At 39.3% G+C, this 24,662-nt stretch overlaps 1 protein-coding gene across 1 annotated transcript; it reads right to left on the bottom strand.

Moving 5' to 3' along the window:
- Positions 1-5,059: 5,059 nt before the first annotated feature.
- Positions 5,060-10,085, bottom strand: buc2l (bucky ball 2-like). The gene is made up of 5 exons (XM_036572112.1): positions 10,050-10,085; positions 9,617-9,897; positions 6,879-8,885; positions 6,670-6,771; positions 5,060-5,208 (listed from the first exon to the last, which is right to left on the bottom strand). The coding sequence occupies exons 2-5, from the start codon at positions 9,861-9,863 to the stop codon at positions 5,180-5,182; spliced, it is 2,385 nt and encodes a 794-aa protein (XP_036428005.1). The 5' UTR covers positions 9,864-9,897; positions 10,050-10,085; the 3' UTR covers positions 5,060-5,179.
- Positions 10,086-24,662: the final 14,577 nt, after the last annotated feature.

The following is a 24,662-nucleotide window of genomic DNA, read 5'->3' as shown; positions in this document are numbered from 1 at the left end:
AGATAAAGAGAGGCTGGAAAATGGTTACATTACATTTGCATTTACCTAATGACTTTGGTACATAAACCCCAAAAAGTGTCATAAGTGGATCTCAGGAAAAAAATAACAAAACAAGAAAACTATAGAATGTAGGGCCTTCAATGATCAGATTATTAACCCTTTGAAGTTGTGTCGTCATTTTGTAAGAGGCATCATGCCCATAAGGAAAAACTGCAGATACATTTTTGTCCTGTGTACATTTTTCCCCCAAATATCACTGGATCCTTGGAATCTGGAGTCTGTAAAGGAGTCGACAAATGAACGATGCTACATACATGCTACAAGCAAGCTAACACTGCTGCACAATGAAATGATGTCACGTGGAAGTGTTATATACAATATATGGGCAAAATCTGTGTAGACACCTGGCCATCACACCTATATGAGCTTGTTGGACATCCCATTCCAAAGCCATGGGCATTAATATGGACTCGGCCCTCCTTTGTGGCATTAACAGCCTCCACTCTTCTGGGAAAAGCTGTCCACGAGATTTTGGAGTGTGTCTGTGGGAAATGATCTCATTCAGTCAGAAGAGCATTTGTGAGGTCAGGCACTGATGGTGGATGAGAAGGCCATCCAATTCATCACATTCCAATTCATCTCAAAGGTGTTCAGTGGGTTGAGGTCAGGGCTCTGTGCAGGCCTGTAGGTCTTCCACGTCCAAATCGTCATACCATGTCTGGAGCTCACTTTGTGCACATTATCCCTCTTCTACCAAATTTTACTGTTGGCACTATGCATTTGGGTAGGTAGTGTTCTCCTGACATCCACCAAACCCAGATTCGTCCATCAGACTGCCAGATAGTGAAGCGTGATTCATCACTCCAAAGAACACGTTTCCACTGCTCCAGAGTCCAGTGGCAGTATGCTTTACACCACTTCATCTGACGCTTGGCATTGCGCATAGTCATCTTAGGCTTGTGTGCATCTGTTCGGCCATGGAAACCCATTTCGTGTAGCTCTGGCTGCAGTTCTTGTGCTGATGTTGCTTCAAGAAACAGTCTGGAACTCTTTATTGAGTGATGCAAGAGAGGACAGGCAATTTTTTAAACACTATGCATGTCAGCACTCAGTAACCCCACTCTGTGAGTTTGTTCTACTGCTTTGCGGCTGAGCTGTTGTTGCTCCTAGACACTTCCATTTCAAATTATAGCACTTACAGTTGTCTGGGGCAGATCTAGCAGGGCAGACATTTCACAGACTGACTTGTGGCAATGGTGGTAGCCTATGATAGTGCCTACTGCCAGTGTTTGTCTATGGAGACTGCATGGCTATGTGCTTGATTTTATACACCTGTTGCGATGAGCACAGTTCTTTGTTCCCATAAAGAAAACTAGCTTAGACTTGGGGTTGCTTATATGAAAATGATGCACACTACAAAATGACGAAACAACTTCAAATGTCTATTCAGTTCCGCTGTGGAATTATATTGGCTCTCAACAACCATGTGGATTTTAACATGGCCGTTACCAAGACACAAGGACTCAGTAACAGGTTTGCATGTAAGAGAGCAAAATTTACTTTATCATGCATTTTCTGGAGCCAGATAAAACTCTGACTCTTCATTCTGAGGACTTTGTGTTTGTATAATCTGTTTGATCTCTGTTGTGGTCTGTCTGTCAGAGCCTGGCACTGAACAGCATTTGAACCTTCTTTTCCTTGTCATCATTTTTTTCAGGAATTTATTTATACTCTCTTTGTGCTGTTATTTATTATTTTTATAAGTTATCTTTGAAGTATGTTTATCAAAATGTGGCATTCGCTATGTCAGATGCTGTTCATTTATTACACTGTAGAGATCCTTTTAGCAAGTCAGTGGTTGATATTCAATTGTATTGATCTTTTAAGTTGTTATATTTGACACTTACTTATGTGGCTGTGGTCATACAGTTTGAAGAAAGTAGCCTAAGACAAATTTTGATGGTGGAATCTGTTGAAGCAAACAGCCATTCAAATCAGTTTATTATTTTTGATTACTTATGGCTCGGAAAAGCTAAAACACTCAACATCCCACTGGTTAAACTCCTTTGTACAAAGATACCTGCATTAAGTGCCAAAACAACAACAAAAAAACTAAAAAAAATACTGTTTTGATCAATGCCAAATATCTGACATGAAAAGAGAGTTCTGAAAATAGATAAATACAGTGGGTTGTCTATTATTGGTGGAAATCTACTTGAAATACTGTATACTGTATCAGTCACACCATGTGAGAATTTGAATGTACATATTTTTTGTATGCTTATTAATAAAAGGAAGAATCTTTTCAAACTTGTAGTGCATTATTTGTTTTATCTCTGGATAAGGGTCTGGGTTAGGTGGTCAATTCAGGATAAAATTCACACTAACATTAGTTCCACTTAACACAGATGTATGAGGGTGGAGTTAATGTCAATAAAATGCATATGAATGGGAATAGAGTGATAAATGATGGTGTGAGTTCATAAAATATGATAAAATCAACTGTTATTTGATTGAAAGTGTGGATTTAATCAAATATGAACCACGTTTTGGCATCTCGCAACATTTATTATTGGACTCAGTGGTGAAGAACAACTATTAGAGCTAGGCCTTTAACTTTGGTTAGGGCTATAGGAGCTGAAGAGAAGTCCTAAAACATTAGATTAACTCAGATCAGATTAATATAGATCAGCACAATTATGAACAGACAGGGGAATCAACCAATTACATGTTGATCTCCAGTGGGCGGGGCCGGTTTCTTGAGAAAAAACATCACTCCAGGCCTTCTGGAAGTCCCAGATACGTCACTGACTGAATATGAATATCTTTTTGGAACTTCAATTGTCTGTGTTTAATCCAGAACACCTTAAACAGCAGGTGCAGCAGTTACATTGTAGTGCCAATGAATTTTCCATTCCAACTTAAATATTTAAAACGAGCCTTGACATCTATGGCCAAAGGAAGAGGTCGCTTAGCGACAGTGGGGGCTAAAAGTCTGAGACTTGAAAATCTGGGATCCTTTTTCATTAAACTTGGAAATAAACAGGAGGTTTTAGAATGTAAAGTAATATTTTCAAGATTCTGCTCTTTTTTTAGGTCAGTCTGTTCACATTTCAATAAATTTCTGACACTGACAATGTTTGGGCCTTTGTGCAAAAAGGTCAGATATTTTTTAGTCTTATCTCTTATTTTGAAGCAACTCTCAGGTGGATTTGATCTGCTCATATTAGGCTTTTGCGCAAACTTGTGAAGTGCATGCTGTCATTAGAGCAAATGCAGTACATACAGTACCAAATTCTAATAATTTATTATAGATTGTACTGTTCACTCGAATTCCTATGCTGATAATATAATTCATCATGAAAAACATAATTAGAAAAGACATCTACCTAGACACCACGGAGCAAAACAATTCCTGATTGGCCAGTTTCCACTGGAGGTTTCAAGAATTCAATCATTTTGTTTCCATCCAAAACATTACAATAAAACAATAGTACTGCAATACTTTCAGAGATTAAATTGAGCGATGATTCTATTGAATATAAATGACCCAAAAATGACAGACGTGCAGTTTTTAGTTCCCAGAAATCATGTCAAAACACACTCAACAGATATTTGAGACACCACTCGATTTACAGGCAAAAAAATATTTATTTTCACTTTCCAAAAACCAACTAGGTGATAAAATGTGGTTCATATTTTATAGAATAAACACAACCACTCAAATTTTCAATTTCCATGGATTTTATTGACTATACTTAATTCACATACATTTTTCACCACACAACCAGTTATTTGTTTGGTACGTCCACACCTCATACAGATCAGCCATTACATTTCTGGCATCCAAATTTTGAAGTCAGTAATCACCCAAATCTCCAAAACTTCTCTCAAGCAGCTCAAACCACATCCAGGTGTTCATTAAGGTCACGCAGACTTAATACGCTTTAGGACAAAGTATGACGTACAAATGAACACTGTGAGCAGCCACTTTAGGAAATAGGCCTTGTGCCAGAACTCAGCTGCATGTCGTGTGCACACAGATGTTAACTTCTTTCTCCAAGTCTTGAAATTTCTAACTGAAGGTGTCTGTTCAAAAATAAATCAGCAATCTAATTTATTATGCATGTGAAGGGGAGCAGATTCTGCAGAGGAGGCAGCATTCAGCTGAACACTTGTCTAAAAATCATGTCATGCTTCAACACTCAACTTGTTCATTTTTATAGGTCACAGCAACTGTCCTAAACCACACCAGTGAGTCTGTGTAACCCTTCGTGAAGGCAGACAGTTTCAGAGCAATTTGGGGGATGTATTTATAGGAAAGATTTGGGTGAGTATTGACTGTGTTAGCAACATCAGCCTCAAAAGATCAAGTCCTGAATTTAGACATCAGATGAGCCTTGGATGATCCACTACACTCTGTGTAAGTGGAGAACTGTGTAATCCCTATTCTCCAGGGTCACTTATTGTTGTGCAGAGCATGTACACTCAATAAGCAGCTCTGATCATTTGTTAGAAAGTTAAGAATTTTTATTTTTTGCTAACCTTTTTGTATTTGCAGAACATTTATTCAAGCATGAAGTATTAGGACAGTATTTCAAAGTCTCTACGCTATTGGAGGTCAATCATGTTTTGTAATTTGCAAAAGCACACCATGCATGTTTGTCAGGCTTTGTATTTGCAAGGCATGCTGTGGGTGTTCAAACAGTAGGGTTTACAAAATTCATTCTGTTTGGCACCAAAATAGCTCTAAACACATGAAAGCTCATTCCCAGGGAGAAGCTGAGCCATCTGTGCCTAACAAAGTTAGAACAATACAAAATACAACCATCTACTCTGACCAAGAGGACACTGATGCAGTCTGAGGGTAAAACATAGGGGTTCAAGACCCCAGTGGGAGATTTCTAGCCGCCCCATGCTGAACTTTGCAATAAGGTTCAGCAATGAATTAAACATTAAAACAAACAATATGCAAGCCAGACATCTGGGCTACTGTCCATTTCTTAAGTCGCTGCACATATGGAGATGACACAGAATGGAAACATCAAAAGTGCTTTATTCAATCACTGTATAAAATAGTGAGCTGTGATCAGTTTTAAAGGGATCAAAATCATAGTTGTGACATTAAAACGTGATTATGAAGTGGGCTTATCCATTTGGTTACTGTGCAATAGTGTCATCAGCATCTTGTGTCTCTTCTGTGAAGTTCTGTTAAAAAAAAAAGCAGAGCATTAACAGCAGAGTATGATTTAATTAGCACATCGGAGCACAAATTACAGCAAGAAGAAAAATCTATGGTAACAATAGAAGAAACTAAGATTCAGTGCACAGTATTCCTGTAGAACTGTCTTACGAAGCCAAGACGCTGCAGTATCAGTTTACCATCTTAAGTCATACAATAAAATGGTTTTGGAATCCTGCAGAAATCCCTATATTACTTAGAAAGGAGCTCATTTTTCAACTCTGCAAGTATTACAGTACTACTTGTTTCATTAAGTACAGGATGGAAATAGGCCAATTAGTAGTCATGGTTTGCCACTGGTACTACAGATCTTGAGACCGGAACCTGCAACTATTAATAAGGTGGACACAAATTGGGGTACGCTTCTCTATTAGCCATCATCTGTTTTCTTCATTTTGTGCTGAAAGGTTTAAACTAAATATCAAATAGTCTGATACAAAATGTAAAATATTGCAAATACAAGCAAGAGAAATCCAAAAAGCTGTTCGGGCCCTTTACTACTCATTTCACCTTTTTTCTATTTGGGGATTTTGCAAACATCCCTTGGCTTCTCGAATCTCACTTTTACTTCTGCAATCATACTTTTACTTATACACTGACATTTGAACAGGTGGGTGGATCTTAGATTGTGACCTTAAGTATTTATTGGTCCACTTTTGCACTGACCGTCAACCACTCAACATGGCAGAATCATGAGTGCAGTGTTGCACCGGCATGTCTGATGTTTCTTTAGCCCATTTCCGGGTTCCAGATTTACAATTAAACATGAAAAATGGAAGGAGGAGGGAAAAGAAACCCATGTTAGTGCAATACAACACTTTGTCCAATGCTTTAGTGGAGGGTCTTTCCATGGGTGTGGTTAAGGGTTAGAGGACCTGTCTCTGAATGAGTGGACCAACAAATGCTTAAAGTAAACACAAGACCCACTGACCTATTAATATAAAAAAAGCCAAAATTCTGAAGCAAAATGCAAAAGGGGAAATTCTGGAAGCAAAAAACATTTTTGCAAAATCTACCAAAAAAGTAGGAAAAACTGACAAATGTGAAAATTCTGAAATCATTTGAAGAAATTCTGTATTTGCAAGTTCACAATTTGACCATTATACAGATATTACTCTTTACATTTCAGAACATTAGGCATAAAAACCTTAAGAGACCTTTCACTGACATTTCCAAGTCATTTTAATGTTTAGTCTGATTAATGTGAGATGAGCAATGTTAGGGGCTCCATCTATACAAAAGTTATAAAATCTGTAGAAATCAAAAGAAATAAGTGGCCAACTTTAACACCAAGACAAATATACACCATTATGGGTAACATCTAGGAATGCAACACTAAATTTGGAATGGAAAAAGGTCAAAGCACATGAAATTCAGAATAGTTTGTAAAAAGTGAGCTGCTTTACAGATTAAATCTGACAACCTACCTGGTGTCGGTGCATATTGCTTTTGTTTGTGGGTTCTTATCTTCCCTGCACTTTTAGTGCTCTCTGTATCTGATACTTGCATACCTCCTTTCCATGACTTCTCTAGGGAAAAGAAAAACAAATGAATAACAAATCAAAAGCATCCTGTGTCATACTATAGGACTCCAGCAAAAAGTGCACAAAAGGGGAAGAGATGGAAAAACATTTACCTTTCTGTTTCTGTGAACTTAACCTCTGTTCAGTATCTCTCCACCTTTCTGTTGCATATAGAGCCATGTTTATCTCATTCTTTTCCAGAGTGAGATCATTATGCTGGCCATATCCATTGCTGTCCCATACTTGAGCAGAACTGGGGACACCTTTAGGACCCTCACAGGAGCAATTTTGCTCTCGAAGCTTGGACTGGCGAGCCATGGGGCATTTCTCAGAGTGTCTGCCTGAAGACACTTTCTGGGAGTTATTATGTAACATCTTTTGGCCATCGGCAACTCTCTTCTTCGGTCCTGCTGTAGGGTACAAGCTGTTTTCTGAGACTTCCCCTTCAGTTGTTTCACCATCCACACTAGCTTTGCACCTAGACTTCTTCTCAGGGTCACACATACAAACTGCACACAAGTGAACTTTAGTTTTATCTCCTGTCGAATGAGAATGAGCAACCTTGTGCCGTTTCACACAGTTAGAGTTGGGGCTTGGACTGCCAGAGATGTTGCGTGCCTTTTGTTTCATCAGGCAACTCTTACAGATCCGCACTTTGTGTTCAGGAGAGTGAAGCATACCTAAATGCGATTTAACCGGACAACCATCCTGATGGGAAGGGCTGAGCCCAGCAGTCCTACTTCTATGTCTGCTTCTTGGCTCTTTGAATTGCACAGAACCAGATTTAGGGCAAACTGATGATTCCATGTTGGTATCTTGACTGACTTCAGACTTTTCGCCACGTTGCCCCTCTGGCCAGGTTCTGAGGTTCCCAACCTGTTGAACATTTGAAGGTAGTTTACTGTAATAAACATTACTGAAATCAGCCAACCAACTGGCTGCAGGAAGGTAGGGTGGGAGAGATTCAAGAGAGGTCATTGAGTCTTGGCCATCCAGTTCAATCGCTCTTTCAGCTTGCAGGTTTTCCTGTGGAGTTGAAGCTGCATCTGCTGCAGGTTGGCTGGCCTCTAGTGGAACCTCAGATGGAACCTCCATCACTGTGGTCAGAGATGGCCTCTGAGGGGTTAGCAAACCATTCTGGATCATCCACTCAGTAGAGGGAACATAAGGTACCAGCGATTCAACAGACCAGACAGAGGCTTCCATCTGACGCAGCTCATCCAAACACTGCAGGTCAAAGGGCAGTCGTAAGATTTTGAAGTGAAGATTCTTAGAGTTACCACAGAAGTCATCTTCACCTTTGACCAAGCTGGGATCCCCTTGGACCGCCAGAGTATGTATCTCTGTGCTGTTGCCTGGTTCAACTGGAGTACTATCTGATCCTTCCAGTGAGCCACTAGAGGGGCAGGCTCCAGTCATTAGAATGTCTGGACAGGCCGGCAAATACTGCTCATCAGAGTGGTTCAGATCATCTAAAGGTTCCCTCTGCTTGTTCTCCCCAAATGCTAGAGGCTGGTAACACCTCAAGACCACATCCTCTGCAGAGTGCACAGATCCCATGTTGCACTGCAACAGCTCACCACTGCTGGCTAGCTCAGTGGTCTCCTTAGCATGAATAAGCTTGAGCCCAGCACGAGTTCCGCTGCACTCAATCCGCACTTCTTCAGCCTGGAAGACGATTTCACTGTTTGGAACCACAGATGAAACATTACTTGTGGAGTCAACTGTATCTGCAAGGGATTTGTTTGAACTTATCCCAAAGGCCTCTTCTGGACAAGCTGATGTGTCTGCATGTGGCTTGGGGGATGAAAGGTTGCTGCTAGAGGCAGTACCCCTCCCTGATTCAGAATTGGTCTGGGAACTCGTTGCACCCTTACAGTCATGCTGGGGGGACTCTGTACCAACAGGCTCAGTCTGTACTTCTGAACTGACCATGACTCTGCCAGAAGGCGTTGTGTGCTGGTACCGGAATCGGCGGGCTTGGTACGCCATTGCAGGAGCCAGGTGAGGGGCCATCATGCGTCTGTAGTCAGCCATGTGCAGCTGGGCATGAGGAAGGATGTAGCCAGGTGGTTCCACATAAGAAGCAGGGGGGAAAGGTTGCACCACCATACCATAACCTTAGACAAAAAGATTGACATTATGACCATCATTTATAGAGGCAGACAAAAGCACAGCTAAAAACCCAGGTTGAGTTATATCAACTACTTTTGTCCATTTTTGCAGGTAACATTACATCACACCACTTAAAGAAACCAAGTCCAACTAAAATTACTGAACTCTTCATTTTGAGGCAGGTATGCAGTATAGGGAGTCACATTCATTTAAAAACATACTACAGATATCAAAGTCAGTTTTACCATGCAGTTTTCCTCAACCTAGTAATTGAAAACAAATTTACCACATCTGGGCCTCTTATTAGATATGCAAGTGTTCAGGGTGTGGCCCACTCTCCAATACTTTGTTACTTGAAGCTACGTTAGCCTCATACTTGCAATGAAAAACTAAAGAAGCAAACCTCAGACACCAGTCAAGTCTTGGTTGAGCAAGTACTTTTAGAGAAAGGGGGAATTCTGTTTGTCAAATCATTCTTTTAATGCAAAATGTGCTGGAGTACAGAACCAAAGCAACAAAAAATTGCTCACAACGGTTCAAGATGCAAATCATCTAGCTGAAAACACCTAAACCAGGGGCACCCAGTCTTATCCAAAAGGATTGTTCAGTCTTCAAAGAACTCGTGTGCCCCTGCTTTGACAGAATGAAAACCTGCACACATAGGTCTTTTGCAGATAAGACTGGACACCACTGACCTAAACTGTGCATCAAGGCCAAACAGACAAAGCACACATACCCATCCCAGGGAAGCCACCATAAGGAACATAAGGCACAGGCATGGGCCACTGGTAAGGCAGGTAGGGCTGTGAAGGTGGGACACAAAAGAAAGGCCAGCCATTCTGTTGTTGCTGGCGGTCTGGGTATGGCCCTCTAAAGGAACCAGGAACAGGGGGTCTAGGGCCCTGCACAGGAGGGGGTCCATGAGGAATATTCTCAGCTTGGGGCCCTACTCCTGCTGGGTGCTGGGGAGCAGCAACAACCATACCTTCTGCTGTCTTTCCTGAGGTAAAAGAAAGACTGAGAAAACAGGAAGCTAATTGTTAGCACTTTCACAACTTTATGTAAGCTTTAAGCTAACAAAGCACATGTAACCAAGAAGATAAAGTCTAAACATTCACAAAACATCACATTAATGTGCTACATAAGAGTCTCAGCAATATCACACTTACATGAACAGATCACGACTCAAACAAAGACAAAAACAAAATGGCTCCCTGACCTGAGTTTAAATAAGTCACCAAGATGCACCACAATTAAGGGCTTCCACAAGCAGTTTGATTGGCCAGAATTAAATCAAACAGCAACCAATCAGAATGGCCACAGCTCCAATTAATGCAACTACCTACCACTAGTTGGCACTGTGAAGTGACTTATAAGGAAAATGGATAATCTTACAGCCTTAGCAAAATCTTGTCGATTTGTACTTTTCTTTCAACTTAATGGGTTTATCTGTTATTTTCTGTGTAATTCTGCTCATGAAAAATCTAATTTGAACACAATAAAATGAGTTTATATGACTGTTATTATAGGACACTGTACATTCAGTTATCATATCTGGTAGAATAAAGGTAATGAAAGAATGAACAAGAATATTTTTGAAAAACTTTTTCATTTGTATGCTTTTTGTGCCTCAAATTTCCTCATGCACAGCAAATTACAAGATGAATAAACAGTTAATAATTGTACCTACACTTTTTACTTATAGTTCCCATAGCAATAATACTAGTAAGGCTAGTACTAATAAGGCTGTCTCTCTAGACCCAGATTATGCATTAATCTAGACATGGCATTGCAATATAATCCAATATTATAATATAGGTTTAATCCATGCACAGGAAACCAACCCATTAATTACTACGTGACAAATAATGTCATTGGTAATATAAATAATCATTGAAAATTAAGACAAAAAACCTTTTATTAGTAAGGTTCAATTCAAATGAAAGAGGCTGGGAGAAATTAGCAAAGGATAGGGCTTAATTTAGCACACTGATGTCCTAAAACAAAACCAATAATGGTTACCTCATTACATATAATGTGAAATGGTTATTTTATGTACATTTTTATGCACAATTTCTGTTTACTTACTGAATTTAACATACTGAAAAAAACATCAAATGGGCCCTGTGCAAAAGTTATGGCCCACTTTACATTTTTTTTATATTCCCCCCCCAATATGATCAAATCTACAAATATATAGAAATTGTGCACTAAAGTGTGCAAAAAAGCTATGTATAGATGTGTTCACTTTGAAAATCAAACACAAGCTGAGGTATTAAAATTCTGCATATGTTTGTACTTATTTCAGATGCACAGCACAGAGCCTATAAGACTGGCAACCTCACCAAAATACCCCACACAAACCAAAGATGTTTTTTCCCTTGCTACATCAGAACCTATCCCAGGCTGGATCATAATGGTCTAAAGCACTCTCATCCCAACACTACACAAACAGAAAGGCTGCAGGATGTACACTGCTCATCAGAAGTACGTCTAGCTTTTCAATGATCAGTTTGCAATATTGTGCAATATTAAGAACAGACAGGTTTCCAACATATGCAAGAATATTAGACCAAAATAAGAGAAAACTGCTCATTAAACAAACCATACAGCACTTTTCTGCCATTTTATTGCTTTTCCTGAGGTTCACTTCTAATGCTTGTATGGTTTCATGTAGCAAAAACAGTAATAAATCTTCTTACAGGCCAATTTTCCAACCTCTTTTTATCCATTAGAATTAAACTGGTTGGTTTTGTCACTGTGCCTTTATGACTGATATGTAAATGAGCTCTGTTCTGACTGGTTACCCTGTGTCGTGCCTCAAAAGCTGTCCAGACTGAAACACTCCTTCTAACTTCAGCATGAATGAAAGGAACCAAAGTGCTCTACGCTGAATAGGAGGATAGATGTAGTCCATATTATATAATATATATATAAAAAATAAATATAAACACACGCGCACACACACACACACACCATTTGTACTAAAATTTTACAAAGCTAGATCTTTTGACATGCAGTACCTCTCACACAAAATCTTTGCTTTTACAAAACAACCACTTACATAGAAAATTATTTTAATATCAGTGGATCTGAACAAATCAGTATGAAATTCATTACATGCAGAAACACCAACTAAGCATTTAAAGTATCCAAGTTATACCCTATTTCCATGTAAACAGTTCCTCCAAAAGATGTGCAAAAAACCTGTACAAATGACATTTTCCTGGCTGAATGAAAGGTCTAACTGGTGTTATGTTCTATAAATTAATAGTCACTGAAGTCACTTGATCAAGAAAGTGTATCAAATTGTTCCAAAAAGAGGACTGCAACATTTTTAATATCAACACAACTTCAAAAGCATCCAGCATTGTGATTTGCATTTACTTGTGAAACATGTTAGTGACTCTAGGAAGTAGCCTGTACTGTAAACTTTAAGCAATGGACTATTCAAAACTCAAAGTCCTCACTGTTTACTATAAATACAAAAATAAATAAGTGTTTGGCTTTTTTCCATGTTGTCCCGTGGCAGATCACCGCTGACACTGTGCATTGTTGACTCTAGCATCTCGCACCACCTCTTTTCGTAGTCCCTGTAAAGCAGGAAAATGCAACAGGTTAAATTTGTCATTGTGAACTGGAAATCATTCTTTCGTACCACACTTCGGTAAGAAATACAGCATTGGGGTTGGGCGGTATAAGGGTAATAAGCTAGACCACATTATTTAAAAATGATGACTATATTTAAAAGTTTTTCCACATCTGAATGGCCAAATAAACATATTCCACCCATTGATATCTTAGAGGAGCTCAGCAGTTGGTGGTTTGGGAGCACTGATAGAAAGAGAGAAATGAAATAACTCAGAATAACTAACCGTGATGGCAGCACAGCAACAGCGAAAAGCTTCACAGAATATGTTCAATTTTGTCTTTCACTATAGCAACCAGTCACTCAACTTCTCAGAAATCCGCCAAAACGAATGGGCATTTTAGCATCAGTTAGCTGGAACCAAGCCTGTGCTGTGGTGTTTTGCTTGGCCTGCTAACTAAACTATCGTCAAAATGCCACAGTCCCAAACACCACAGAACAAGGTAGATGCCTGCTTTGTGTCACTCCAACACCGGTCACTCGACTTTTACTCTCTCCAACATCAGTTTTTATCATCTACTTTTAATCCAGTAGAGCGGCAGTTAGTCAGAATCAGACCTGTACTGTGGCGCAGGGGCACCGTGTGTCTGTAGCCTGCTCACTAAGCTAACGCTAAGCACAGATTCAAACACCACAGAACAGTTTCTGTTCCTTCAACGCCAGTCACTCGGCTTCTCCCTCAGATCAGCATCATTATCATCTAAACTTGTGTCAGTTATTTAGCCAGGATTTAACATGTTCAGTGGTGAGCAGAGCTGTTATGCTAGCCAAGCTAAAGCTAACATGCCCATATCTCCTAGTTGGCAGCACTGTTTAACATTTATCAGTTGTTGGATAGATGGTTTAACTTTCATTGACTGTGTGAAAATCGAGCACAGTTTTCTTTACGATTATTTGATTTTGAAGTAATGCAGGACGAGATGGAACAAAAGTGGAAAACACCTTTACAACATTTTCATGTACTAAAATGTTTACAATCAGACATTTTATCTGGTGTATAGTGTTGTAGTCAAAAATCTGAAGATTATAGAAAAAGAAGAGTATTTTCTTTTAAACATGAGAATTGTGCTAAATGTGACAAGGGACAGGAACTAAAAGTAAAAAAGGTCACTTTAAGCACCATAAAAAAATAAAATAAAATAAAATAAATAAATAAATAAATAAATAAATAAATAAACGTATGGTCTCGAGGTAAGGTAGACCTAGTAACTGTTCTCGAGACCAGCCAAGGCAATGCCTGTCTGGGGTGACTACAAACTGAACTCTGTTTTTGTCTCCAGTCATTAAGGAATATCAAAAATACCTTCAAACAGACATTACTTTCTCTACATGTTTAAATAAAATCTGTTCTCTGCCAGTTGAGGATCTAATTGATCATTTATATGATGAATTAACTGTATATCATTTGTCTCTTGAAGGCAGATCAGAATGTTATTACTATGTTTTCATGTAATATAAAAAAAATGATGTATGTTTGGTTTATGTTCAGTGAACTTCAGGTGTTGATTCTGATCAATGCAAAGCTGGGCTAAGACTATAATAATAATAATAATAATAATAATAATAATAATCATAATCATAATTTTAGGTTAAATATTATTTAATGTTCCATTTTACAAAATATATATTGTTTTATCATGTACAATGAATGATAATGAATTTAAAAGACTAAAGACTAGCATCAAGACTGAGTGCTGTCACAAACGTCCACTAATTGTCTAAACAGCAGTCCTTCACGGTCTAAACACTGACTGAAGACCCATCTCTTTAAACGAACACCAAATGCTGTAAATATAAATACCCTAAAAAGCCCAGAGCAGAAATGAAGGATGTGGATGTTGGCAAGAAGCCTCATCTATTAATCTATACAACTCCACCTGTTTTAACAGGTTTTCCCAATCTTCCCAATTCAGTGAAAAGCACTGAAGCATTCTTTCAGAAGTTTAGTAAAAGTGTTTCCACCTTTTCCCCTGTGGAACTGAAGCATCTCCTGACTCGCCTCTTCACCTTCATCCTCTTCATCCTCATCATAATCCTCTTCATCGTCACCACCATCACCATCATCAGCAGCAATGCTGTCATTTCTGGATCCCTGAGGCTTAAGGCGAGACTTCCTCTGGCCCATTCTCTCTGCAGAAATAAAACATACAATTTTGGCTATAAAGAGTTTTTGAAAAAAAGAACAGCTGATGTTAACAGAGAAAACATCTTTATTTTTCCAAGAAGTGTTATAATCATAATATGGCACTGATATTTCTTACATGTATAAAGTCCACTTCCAGCAATGTACATCATGAAAAGACTATTATCGAAAGGCTATGCAAAATTCTCTAAAGTGCGTTTTGCAACAAAACTTAATACTTCATAAAATTGAATCAATAGGAATTTTTATTAAGCTAATCAAGGTATAATTAGTATGAAATGAGGTTATGAAGCACTTGCACTTAGCATTTTCCTTGGACATTTAACAAATTTCTTTATCCTTCGCACAGAACACTTATGAGAAAGGTCTTAAAATGCAAAATACTCTTTTACATTCCCCATGTGCGATACGAACAAAAAAAGGGAAAGACTTAAACCCCTCCCACATTTAAACTGTTACCATAAACAGTAGGCTTAATTATTTTATGCTTTTCTGAGATCTGTGTTGTTTAAAGCAGTGGATCTCAGTTAACCTTAGTGAATCATGCGGTCGGAGTGTGCCACATTTTCAAGAATGATAAAAATGAAACCAAAAAAACATCTTTCATGAATGAGAATTCAACACCAGAGGCTTCTTTTCTCAGTGCACATAATCTGCCTGTTTTAGCATTTTACAAACTGTCAGTTTCTGCAACAAGAGCTGCTGATAATAATGACAGACGAAGGCTTAATTTTGGCATATGGATCGCAGAACATATTTTTGGTCAAGCATCAGTGATCTGATTTGTTTATACCGATTTGAATTCATCATAAAGAAGCAGATATCAAGTAAAGTTTATTACTGCTGGTTAGTTTTGTGATGCACAGATGTTCGGCACCTATTTTCTATTTTTATATTTTCATGGTGGTGAATGTGAGAGTAACAGAGCACCCCTGCAAAATTTCTGACAAATAAACGAACAGTCCTATTTTAATTTGGTCTACTTCAGCCACTGCAACGTGAAACCAACCAAAGCAACCTTATAGGGAAATGTTATTAGCATGACAAAGGTCATTTTAGTTATTCAGTGAGGAAACTTTTTTTTTTTTTTTGGAAAAACTTTGCCCCACCACTTTTGGAGGTGTGGTTCCACACCTGGGTAAATTTGTTAAATGATACAACATTGAGAATGAGGACTGATTTGGCTAAAAGTAGATGACAAAACAATGAAGAAAAAAAAAATACAATAAATAAAACAAAAAATATAAATATTGCAATGGTTGTTTGGGACAGCTGTGCAAGAAAGTCATGTTAGAAAAACTTTATTTTACCTTGTCTTTGTGGTAATGGTTGAGCTCTGCAGGCCTTTGGTCTGGCATTAACTCCCGCACTCTCCCACACAACCTGATCTGACATTCCCAAAGTCCTGCATCTTCTCTCTGTAAACGGACAGACACAGATCACCTACAAGCGTAATCTGTAACAGCAGAACTTCAGTAGGGAAGAAGATTAATAAGAAAGAAGGTATGTAGGTAGCTGGTAGGTAGGAAGCAGGTATGGGAGATAAAACATCAAGATACCTGAAAACATTTTAAAATGTGTTTATCTGAGGTTCGGTAGGTTGGAACAGACAGAAAGGCAGTGCCATTAGTGCCATTGTACTAAAACCTACAAGCACACATACCGCACTTAATCCAGCAAAAAAAACTCACCTCTCTTTGAAATGGAATATGCAACTGATGTGTTCTTTTAAGGTCCCATATCATGGAAAACTGACTTGAGTGTAATACAGTAGGTAAAGGCTGTTAAGGGTTCAAAACATACCATTCACTCCCCAGTCCATAAAGTCCATATATGCAAACTAAACTCCAAAAAAATAGCCTTTGGTTCACTGTTGTTGTGAGGACATGAAAACATGTTTACATATACACCTACTCAGTCTACAGTCTGTTAAGCTCCAACTACTCACACTGAAGTTATAAGGAGTGTTTCAGCCTGGACTGCTTTTTGAAGGAGACACATCAGAATACAGCTCATTTATATACACCAGTCTTTAAGGTACAGTAACAAAAACAGCCTGTTATGGTTCATATAAGATGGTATAACTGGTATATACACCGACCAGGCATAACATTACAACCACCTCCTTGTATCTAAACTCATTGTCCATTTTATCAGCTCCACTTACTATTTACTAATTGCTACTAATACTACTACTAGTACTAATTACACTTTGTAGTTCTACAATGAGTGGATCAGACACAGCAGTGCTGCTGGGGTTTTTGAACACCTCAGTGTCACTGCTGGACTGAATAGTCCACCAACCAAAAATATCCAGCCAACAGCGTCCTGTGACCAATGATGAAGGACTAGAGGATGACCAACACAAACTGTGCTGCAGAAGATGAGCTATCGCCTCTGACTTTACATCTACAAGGTGGACTGACAAGGTAGGAGTGTGTAACAGAGTGGACAGTGTTTAAAAACTCCAGCAGCACTGCTATGTCTGATCCACTTGTACCAGCACAACACACACTAACACACCACCACCACGTCAGTGTTACTGCAGTGCTGAGAATGATCCACCACCCAAATAGTGCCTGCTCTGTGAGGGTCCATGGGGGTCCTGACCACTGAAGAACAGGGTAAAAGGGGGCTAACAAAGTATGCAGAGAAACAGATGGACTACAGTCTGTAACTGTAGAACTACAAAGTGCACCTATATAGTAAGTGGAGCTGATAAAATGGACAATGAGCGTAGAAACAAAGAGGTGGTCATAATGTTATGCCTGATCGGTGTATATAAAATGGTATAACTGGACCTTGGAGGAAAATATAAAAAGCAAGGAAAGTGTAGGAGTGTATGAGCCCTTTAAGCAAGGACAATATCCATAAAATACTCAGAAAATCATACTGTGATGTAATTTACCATAATATATATTGTCAGCTAATATATATTAGGCAGCTAGGTAAGCAGGTTATAAGTGAGGCAATTAGGTTAGGTACATTAAGAAGTTGAATAGTTAATTAAGAAGTTAGGCAAGTTAGAAGTTAGGTATGTAAATAGGTTTACAAGTTAGTGAGGTAGGTAGAAGGTTAGGTGGATAGGATGTTGTGTAGGTAAGATGTTGGGTATGCAGTTTGATAGTTCAGAGCAGAAGTTAGGTGGGTAGGTAGGTAGGTCAGACATCGGGCGGGTCACTAACACATATGGTATAAAGTTAGTTAGGTAGGTATGAGATTAGGTAGGTATGTTAGTAGTTATGCATGTTGGAAACGAGGTACGTAAACACATCATGAGCTTTTCTTGTCAATATTCGGGCAGCACAGTAGACAGTTACCTTTAAAAGGCCGAGCGTTGATTACTCTGGCAAAATGACCAGTGCTCTTCTCTGGTGAACTCATGCATTTTTCACAGCAGATGTGTTCAGTACAGTGGGCTTCTGTATGGCCTGGTTTCCCCTCAAGCTCCCCAAGCTTCTCTCTGTGCTTCTGCCTGTGTTTTGAGAGTGGGTAAGTTTTCTTAGCAGCCTGAATCTTCACTGTGGTGCTTCTGAGACAATGCTTGCACGTTCTCCCCGTTTCCCAGTCTGCACTTTTAGCTTCAATGGCTTCTTCGTCAGAGTCATCCATATCTCCATAGCAGTGTGTCTCACAGTGGAAAGACTTGGGCCTGCTGCACTCCTTGAAGGTGTTTGACCCACATACAGCACAGGTAAGCCTCTTTGGATAGAGTACACACATATCTGCATGGATCTCTCCAACAGATGGATGAGTTTTCCTCGATGCAACCTCAGCCAGTTTTCCTCTGGAGTAAATCCGGGTTGGAAACAGGCCCATATCCTCTGGGTCAGTGGACAGAAGCTCATCATGGGATGAAAGCTCATCCAGTGATGGGCTTAGGACACTTACACGCTCGTGAGATAACTGAGGTGGGCAGTAGCTGTAACTGAATGGGGATCCAAGAGATCGGGGGGTACAGCCAGGTCCATAAACACCAGCATTCAGAACCTTCTCAAATGGCAAGTGGAGGATACAGCAGGAGTAATCGCCTGAAATACCTGCTGGAGGGTTCCGAGCACTCTCAGTAGCCTGGGATTCAGTTGTTCTGGCAGAAGAAGGATGAACTGGTGAGGACTGTGATGAAGGCCAATGTGTGTTGGGAGCGTCCCATTCCTTTTCCTCATTGGGAACAGGCACTTTTCTGTCTGGAACCTTCTCATCCTGGTTCTTCCCTTGACTCTGTACCTCCACATCCTACCAGATAGGATTACAAAGGCACAACTTAGCAGGGCTCTGGTGTGGCAGGTTTCATTAATGCAGCCACAATTATACTGAGAAACTGAAATAAATGCAATCACTCCTTATAATAAGGACTAGATCAAACCTATGACTGCTACAGTAGTCATCATCAGTTGGCATGAAAAACAGGGTTTTTCCCCCCTCAAGTTTTTTTTTTTCCAAAACCACACGCACCACAACTACTGTCACTCCTGCATTTAGTACTTTAGCAAAGAATCCGAGACCCTTCTTCAATGTAGAATCACTCCAGATCCTACATGCTTCAGTTACATTTTATTCATAAGAAAATTTAGAGACGACAATGACCATGACAGTTTCATTAAAAACACTGACAAGATGTTTCCTCTCTTCCTAGACTGGATTTACTTCAATTAAAAGACAAGACTGTTCTGTCCTATGTTCAGAAAGAGAACAAGCCAATTAACCACAAAAAGCATTTCATGAAGTTTACTCATCTTTACCAAAGGTCATGTGGAGTCCTGTGTGCTGTATGAGTAATGAAGAGGGTGCTGCTGTTTTATGATGTGCTGATTTTGTATCTGTCCCATGTGTTCACTATTCTATTGTATTTTTAGTGTTTTTCGTTTAAGATCTAATTTTTTGTAACAAGAAACAGAATATAAAAACCTGGTACCTCAGACTTGTTTTGAGACTTGACACAGAAGTCTTGATGTGTGTCGCCAGTTTCCTCTTCTTGCACCTCACTGCCCTCCTCTTGCACAGATGAGTTATCCACTGATGACTCCTTTCCTGACCCCACTTGCCCATCCTTCAAGTGCTCAACCCCACTACAGCCAGCCTTTGTATCTGGTTCAGCTGTGTTGGAGCCACCAAGCATTTTTCCTACACATGCCCGAGTCTCCTCCTCACTCTTCTCCTCCTCAGCTAGTGGTGAGAGTGTCCCCGATGTTTGGGAATTCACACTAGAGTGCAGTTCCTCTCCGGCACGAAGCTGATCCAGACACTCTATGAGTTTATTCAAGGCTTCGCAGGGGTCAGTCTGCGCCCCTGCACACGTGGTCTCTCTCTGGGCACCTGCGTGCTGGTGCTGGCGGAAGCTGAAGTCATAAGCGGTGGCTGAGGCAGCAGGTGGAATGTTGCGCTCGTAAATTCTCCGATAATCCACAGGGTGCACGGCAGCATGAGGCACAACATAACCGGGATACTGCAAGTAGGAATAAGGCATCATGCATGGGCGACCAAAATGGAAGCCTGTAACAGAAATGATAGCAAACAAAGACTTCAGAATACACAATAAAACCAACATGAATTGTTATTCACAGGCATTTTCCTTCTGTACCGTGAGTGAGTCCTTCATGGTATCAGGAATACCATATCAGGAATCTGAGCCAGCTAAGCATTTTCTTTCAATGATAGTCTGGGCATGGTGGGACACAGAGGTCAAACATGATGTTACTGGTTTATATCTTTTATCTCCACCTGCTAATGTACGGTGACAGAACACATTTTAGATGTGGGGAAAAAAAAATTAATGGAAGATGAAAGGGAAGATTGGGGGAAAAAAAAAAAAAAAGAAAAAGTCTTTTTGGGAATCGGAAATCAGAACACAACTTCATTCCTTAACGTGACGAATGTATTCTTCAGGGTTTGATTAGATCGTGAAAAGCAGGTGTTTGTCAACGAACATGGAATCAGACTTTGAAGGTCACTGCACACTGGATTTGCTGCATCCTGCAGCGTCCAAAAAGTTACAGCATGTAGCTCTGCCTTCTACCATAAAAAGATTAAATTAAAGCAATATTGAGACCACAAAGCCACAGTAGATTGTGTGTGGCTTAAAATTTACACAGAGAAAGGCAGTCAGTGTTTTAGGTAAACAGACAAATGCTAGGGTTACAACTAACATTACTATCCAAGCCTTTTTAAGCTTGGAAAAAAGACAGTTTGTGAAGAGGTAGTAAACGGACATTTAGTAATGCTGAAAGCTTTATTTCATTCTATTTACATGAGCAGCGTGTAAAAACTAATAACTCAAAATGGTTAGAAAATGGTTAAAAAAAAAACACAAAATATAACAAAAGTTTTGCAAAACTGAAAACCTGAGGTATATTGAAGAGGCGGTCCACAAGGGAGACCCTATTAATATTAAAGGAACTGGAACGTTATGCATGGAAAAGTGGACCAAGATACCTCAACAAGTGTTCTCCAACCTCAGTGCTGTTATTTGTGCCAGGCAAGGCTTTACCTGTATTATTAATATTTGGTACCAATATTTTGGAAACCTAGGTTTTCAAAAAAAATTGATACTAAAGAAAACTTTTTGTTCCAAAAATCCAGTTTGCAACCTACTCATTTGTTGAAGCTACAAATGTCCCGCATTGCATGTGTGGTTTATTAAATATACTTATTATCGCTAATTTTTTTTCATGAAAGGAGCCAATAATTCTTAGAGTTGAATGTGTTGCATATAACTTGTTGAACATATAAAAATAACAAACATCCTTTTGGCTTCTTTAAATTGTGTGCTATTTCTTGATCTCCAATTATCTCAGAAGCTTGAGCCTCATGGACCTAAATACCGTCCACAATCCTAGTGGGTGACCACAGCACGACAGATTGAAAGGCTCCCCTTGAGAACTATTTTGCCTTACAACATCATGCATATATCCCTCTGCCATAAACGGATTAAAATACATTTTAAGCCAAAACTATTATAAAACAATGTGTCAGACATCAGGCAGCATATATAACCATTTCATGTAATAACTTTCTGGGAGGGAGCTTTCAGAGGCATTAAACTCGTCAGACGTCTGGTTCCCATCACCTCCACTGTGACCAATTCTGAATGGCAAGTTTCTCTAGAGCAAAGCGTTTCACACCAAACCACCCTGAATGACTTTGCTTACATTACAACCATTTAATTAAACTGATTAATCAATCTTAAGCAGACTTGCATAGGTGATTTCTGACACTATATGAGACACTTATCTACATATCTATCTATATATGAATGAAAGTATGCAGCATTGCTAAAAACAGTGACATCTCTCACTTGCTGCTTAAACACAGTTCAGTCTTACCTGCTCCGGGGACGCTGTGGCTGTAGGGGCTGTTCATGTGCCATTGGTAGGTATAAAAAGGCTGTACAGGTGGTTGAACATAGAAAAATGGCCTGGAATGGTTAACTGGACGCTGATGTGATTGTCCACTTCCTGCTGACTGTGAAGCTTTGCTTGGCTCTGTGCACAAATAAGAGAACAATAAAGGAATCTATCAGTACAAAAAAGACACGGTCATCAAGGTGCACATCAGAACACAGATGGAACCTATTCACTGCTTCTGGGACTTGACTGACCAGGCATTCTAGTCAGATATACTTCAAGAAACAGACAAGGCTTTAGCTGTTCACTGTCCCTTGGTCTTAAAGGTTTACTTGGTATTAGAGATAAGCTCACCTGTTCATACATGCACATTCAAATACAAATTGCTCCAGTTGATAAGAGATAAAAGTCCTTCAGTTTCCCCTTCAAATTTGAAGGGGAATTCCAGTGAATTTTCAAAATTTTGCATAATTTAATGGTTGAGAAGTCATTCAGATTGGTTTGATGCAAAATGGTTCATTAGTACAACAACTTACAAACTACTACTTCCTAACAGTGGTGACGATAGGAACCAGGGGTCCAGTTGTCCACATTGCAAATACAGCCACCGTTTTACTACCTAAAACCACCAGTGAACCTACAGGTGTCCTCCAAGCTTATATATGTAACGTTGACGATGATAAAATAGTGGTCAATATGAAAACATAAGCTTTCTTTGGGCACTATTTTGCTTTAGATCACCCTTCACCATCAATGGATAAAACAATGTTGCAAATATCAATGACAACTTTGAGGGAGCTTTTAGAATCATTAAACATCTCAGACGTCTGGTTCCTGTCACCAACACTGTGGACAATTCTGAGTCGGTAAGGTTGTCTAGAACAGAGCATTTCACACCATACCACTCTGAATTACATGGTTGATATGTCAACTGTTTAATTATGCAGATATTTTGAAAAAGCTGTTAAATTACTAGTTTAATTCTCTGTGAAGCACCATTTCTCATATCATCAGTAACGTTACTTGTAGAACACCGACCAACTGCATGTTTTATTATAATGAGAGCAAAATTTGTCCTGTTTAACTGGTTTTAGTGTAATACTGTTTGCAAAATCATTGCGTTTTCAGTTTTTGACAGTATTGGCTCATTTATCCTTTGTTCCAACTGACCAGATGTCTGAAAAAGTTAAGTGACCTATCGTGTAGTTTTGAAGTATCGCGATATTACGTTTTGCCATCATCCACCTCTACCAAATATGTACGTAAGTTACTGCCTGCGAACTAACAGACATTTTTATTTCTTTAATTTGTCCTATATATAGGACAAATTAAAGAAAGCTTGCACTGTAACGTTACTTTAAGTCATTTCTCTACTGTACAAAACGTAATGAATATTAATAGCTAGCATTTTGTCTGAAACCATTAGCACAGCAGCGTTTGTTAGTCATTAGCTACAACAGGAATCTCAGCACGAGCTAATGTTAAGACAGTAACTGCTAAAACCAAAACACAACCCTAAAACAGGTATCATTAACTACCTTCGGGGGTTCTTTAGCCGAAAACGACTTTCCTAACATCTCCTGGTTCTAAACAATGCCAAGTCAATGTATTTACCGTCCATTCTGATGAACTCACAAACTCCAAAGCCACCATCAGCCGCCACACACGAACGAAAACCTCTCACTTAGTGCGCACACTCCCAAAATATCCCAACCCAACTAACCTAAGCTAGCTAGCTACAAAAAAATGAAGTGTTTTTAACATCGTGTAAAAAGAACATTCACTCGTCAGGAGTGGAAGAACCCGCGCGCTTAGCTACTCCGGTTGACTTTATCGTTTTCACCTGTGAGCGCTAATTAGCCAACTCATATTAAAGAGGCACTTCGGCCTACAGGGATGACCTAAAAACCTTAACTATAGATGTAAATATCTGCCCTCTCACCTCCTAGAGCGGTGCTACACAGTCTCTAAAGTAAGATTTTACAGTGTAAAGACTAGGAAAATCCCCTTCTGATGATGTATCTTGAAGGTGGGAGGTACTTAGGGCACTTTTCTCTCGGCTGGCTACTTAAAAAAGTAAGCTGGATAGCTAACATTACTCCTAGGAGGCCAAACATCATGTCTAGATGTATAGCTTTTATATCAGTGGCTCTCCCTGCTAGAAAACCAGCATATCGCTGTTGTTGAAAGAAAACCTTGTATCTCCACTTCTGTCGGTTTTCAAGTTTTTGACATAATCTGAAAATGCCTGTTGTCCTTTACATTTTTTTTTTTTGTAAATTTAATGAAGAATGGACCAAAAGAAACGACCCAAAACGGCGTGGGAAAAAGTCCGGTTCCACTGACTTACATTAAAAGTAAAGTAGGTTTTTTCCTTCTCCTGTAAAGTTATCATTTTGGAGATACGAGGTTTTGTTCTGAAAACAGCGATATGTGTCAGCAGCAATGGAAGCTGTTATGCTGGTCATCACCAAAACCAGCATATAGGTGCTGAAAAATAAATATCTTCAAAATGGAAACTTTACAGGAGATGGCAAAAACGTTCTTAATTGTCAGTGTAAATTATTGTAAAAAGTAATACATTTTATCAATTTTGGAGCATCTCTTTTGCTCCAATCATCATGAAATTTTCACACTATATAAGGAA

Source organism: Colossoma macropomum, unplaced genomic scaffold (assembly GCF_904425465.1).
Source record: "Colossoma macropomum unplaced genomic scaffold, Colossoma_macropomum, whole genome shotgun sequence".
Taxonomy (NCBI): Eukaryota; Metazoa; Chordata; class Actinopteri; order Characiformes; family Serrasalmidae; genus Colossoma; species Colossoma macropomum.
This window is presented reverse-complemented; position numbering and strand designations above follow the sequence as displayed.

Coding starts and splice junctions, on each gene's coding strand:
- buc2l (XM_036572112.1), bottom strand. CDS start 9,863: ATGGTTGTTGCTGCTCCCCAGCACCCAGCAGGAGTAGGGCCCCAAGCT. Junction 8,886..9,616: donor TGGTGGCTTCCCTGGGATGG/GTATGTGTGCTT, acceptor TTTTTGTCTAAG/GTTATGGTATGGTGGTGCAA. Junction 6,772..6,878: donor AAGTTCACAGAAACAGAAAG/GTAAATGTTTTT, acceptor TCTTTTCCCTAG/AGAAGTCATGGAAAGGAGGT.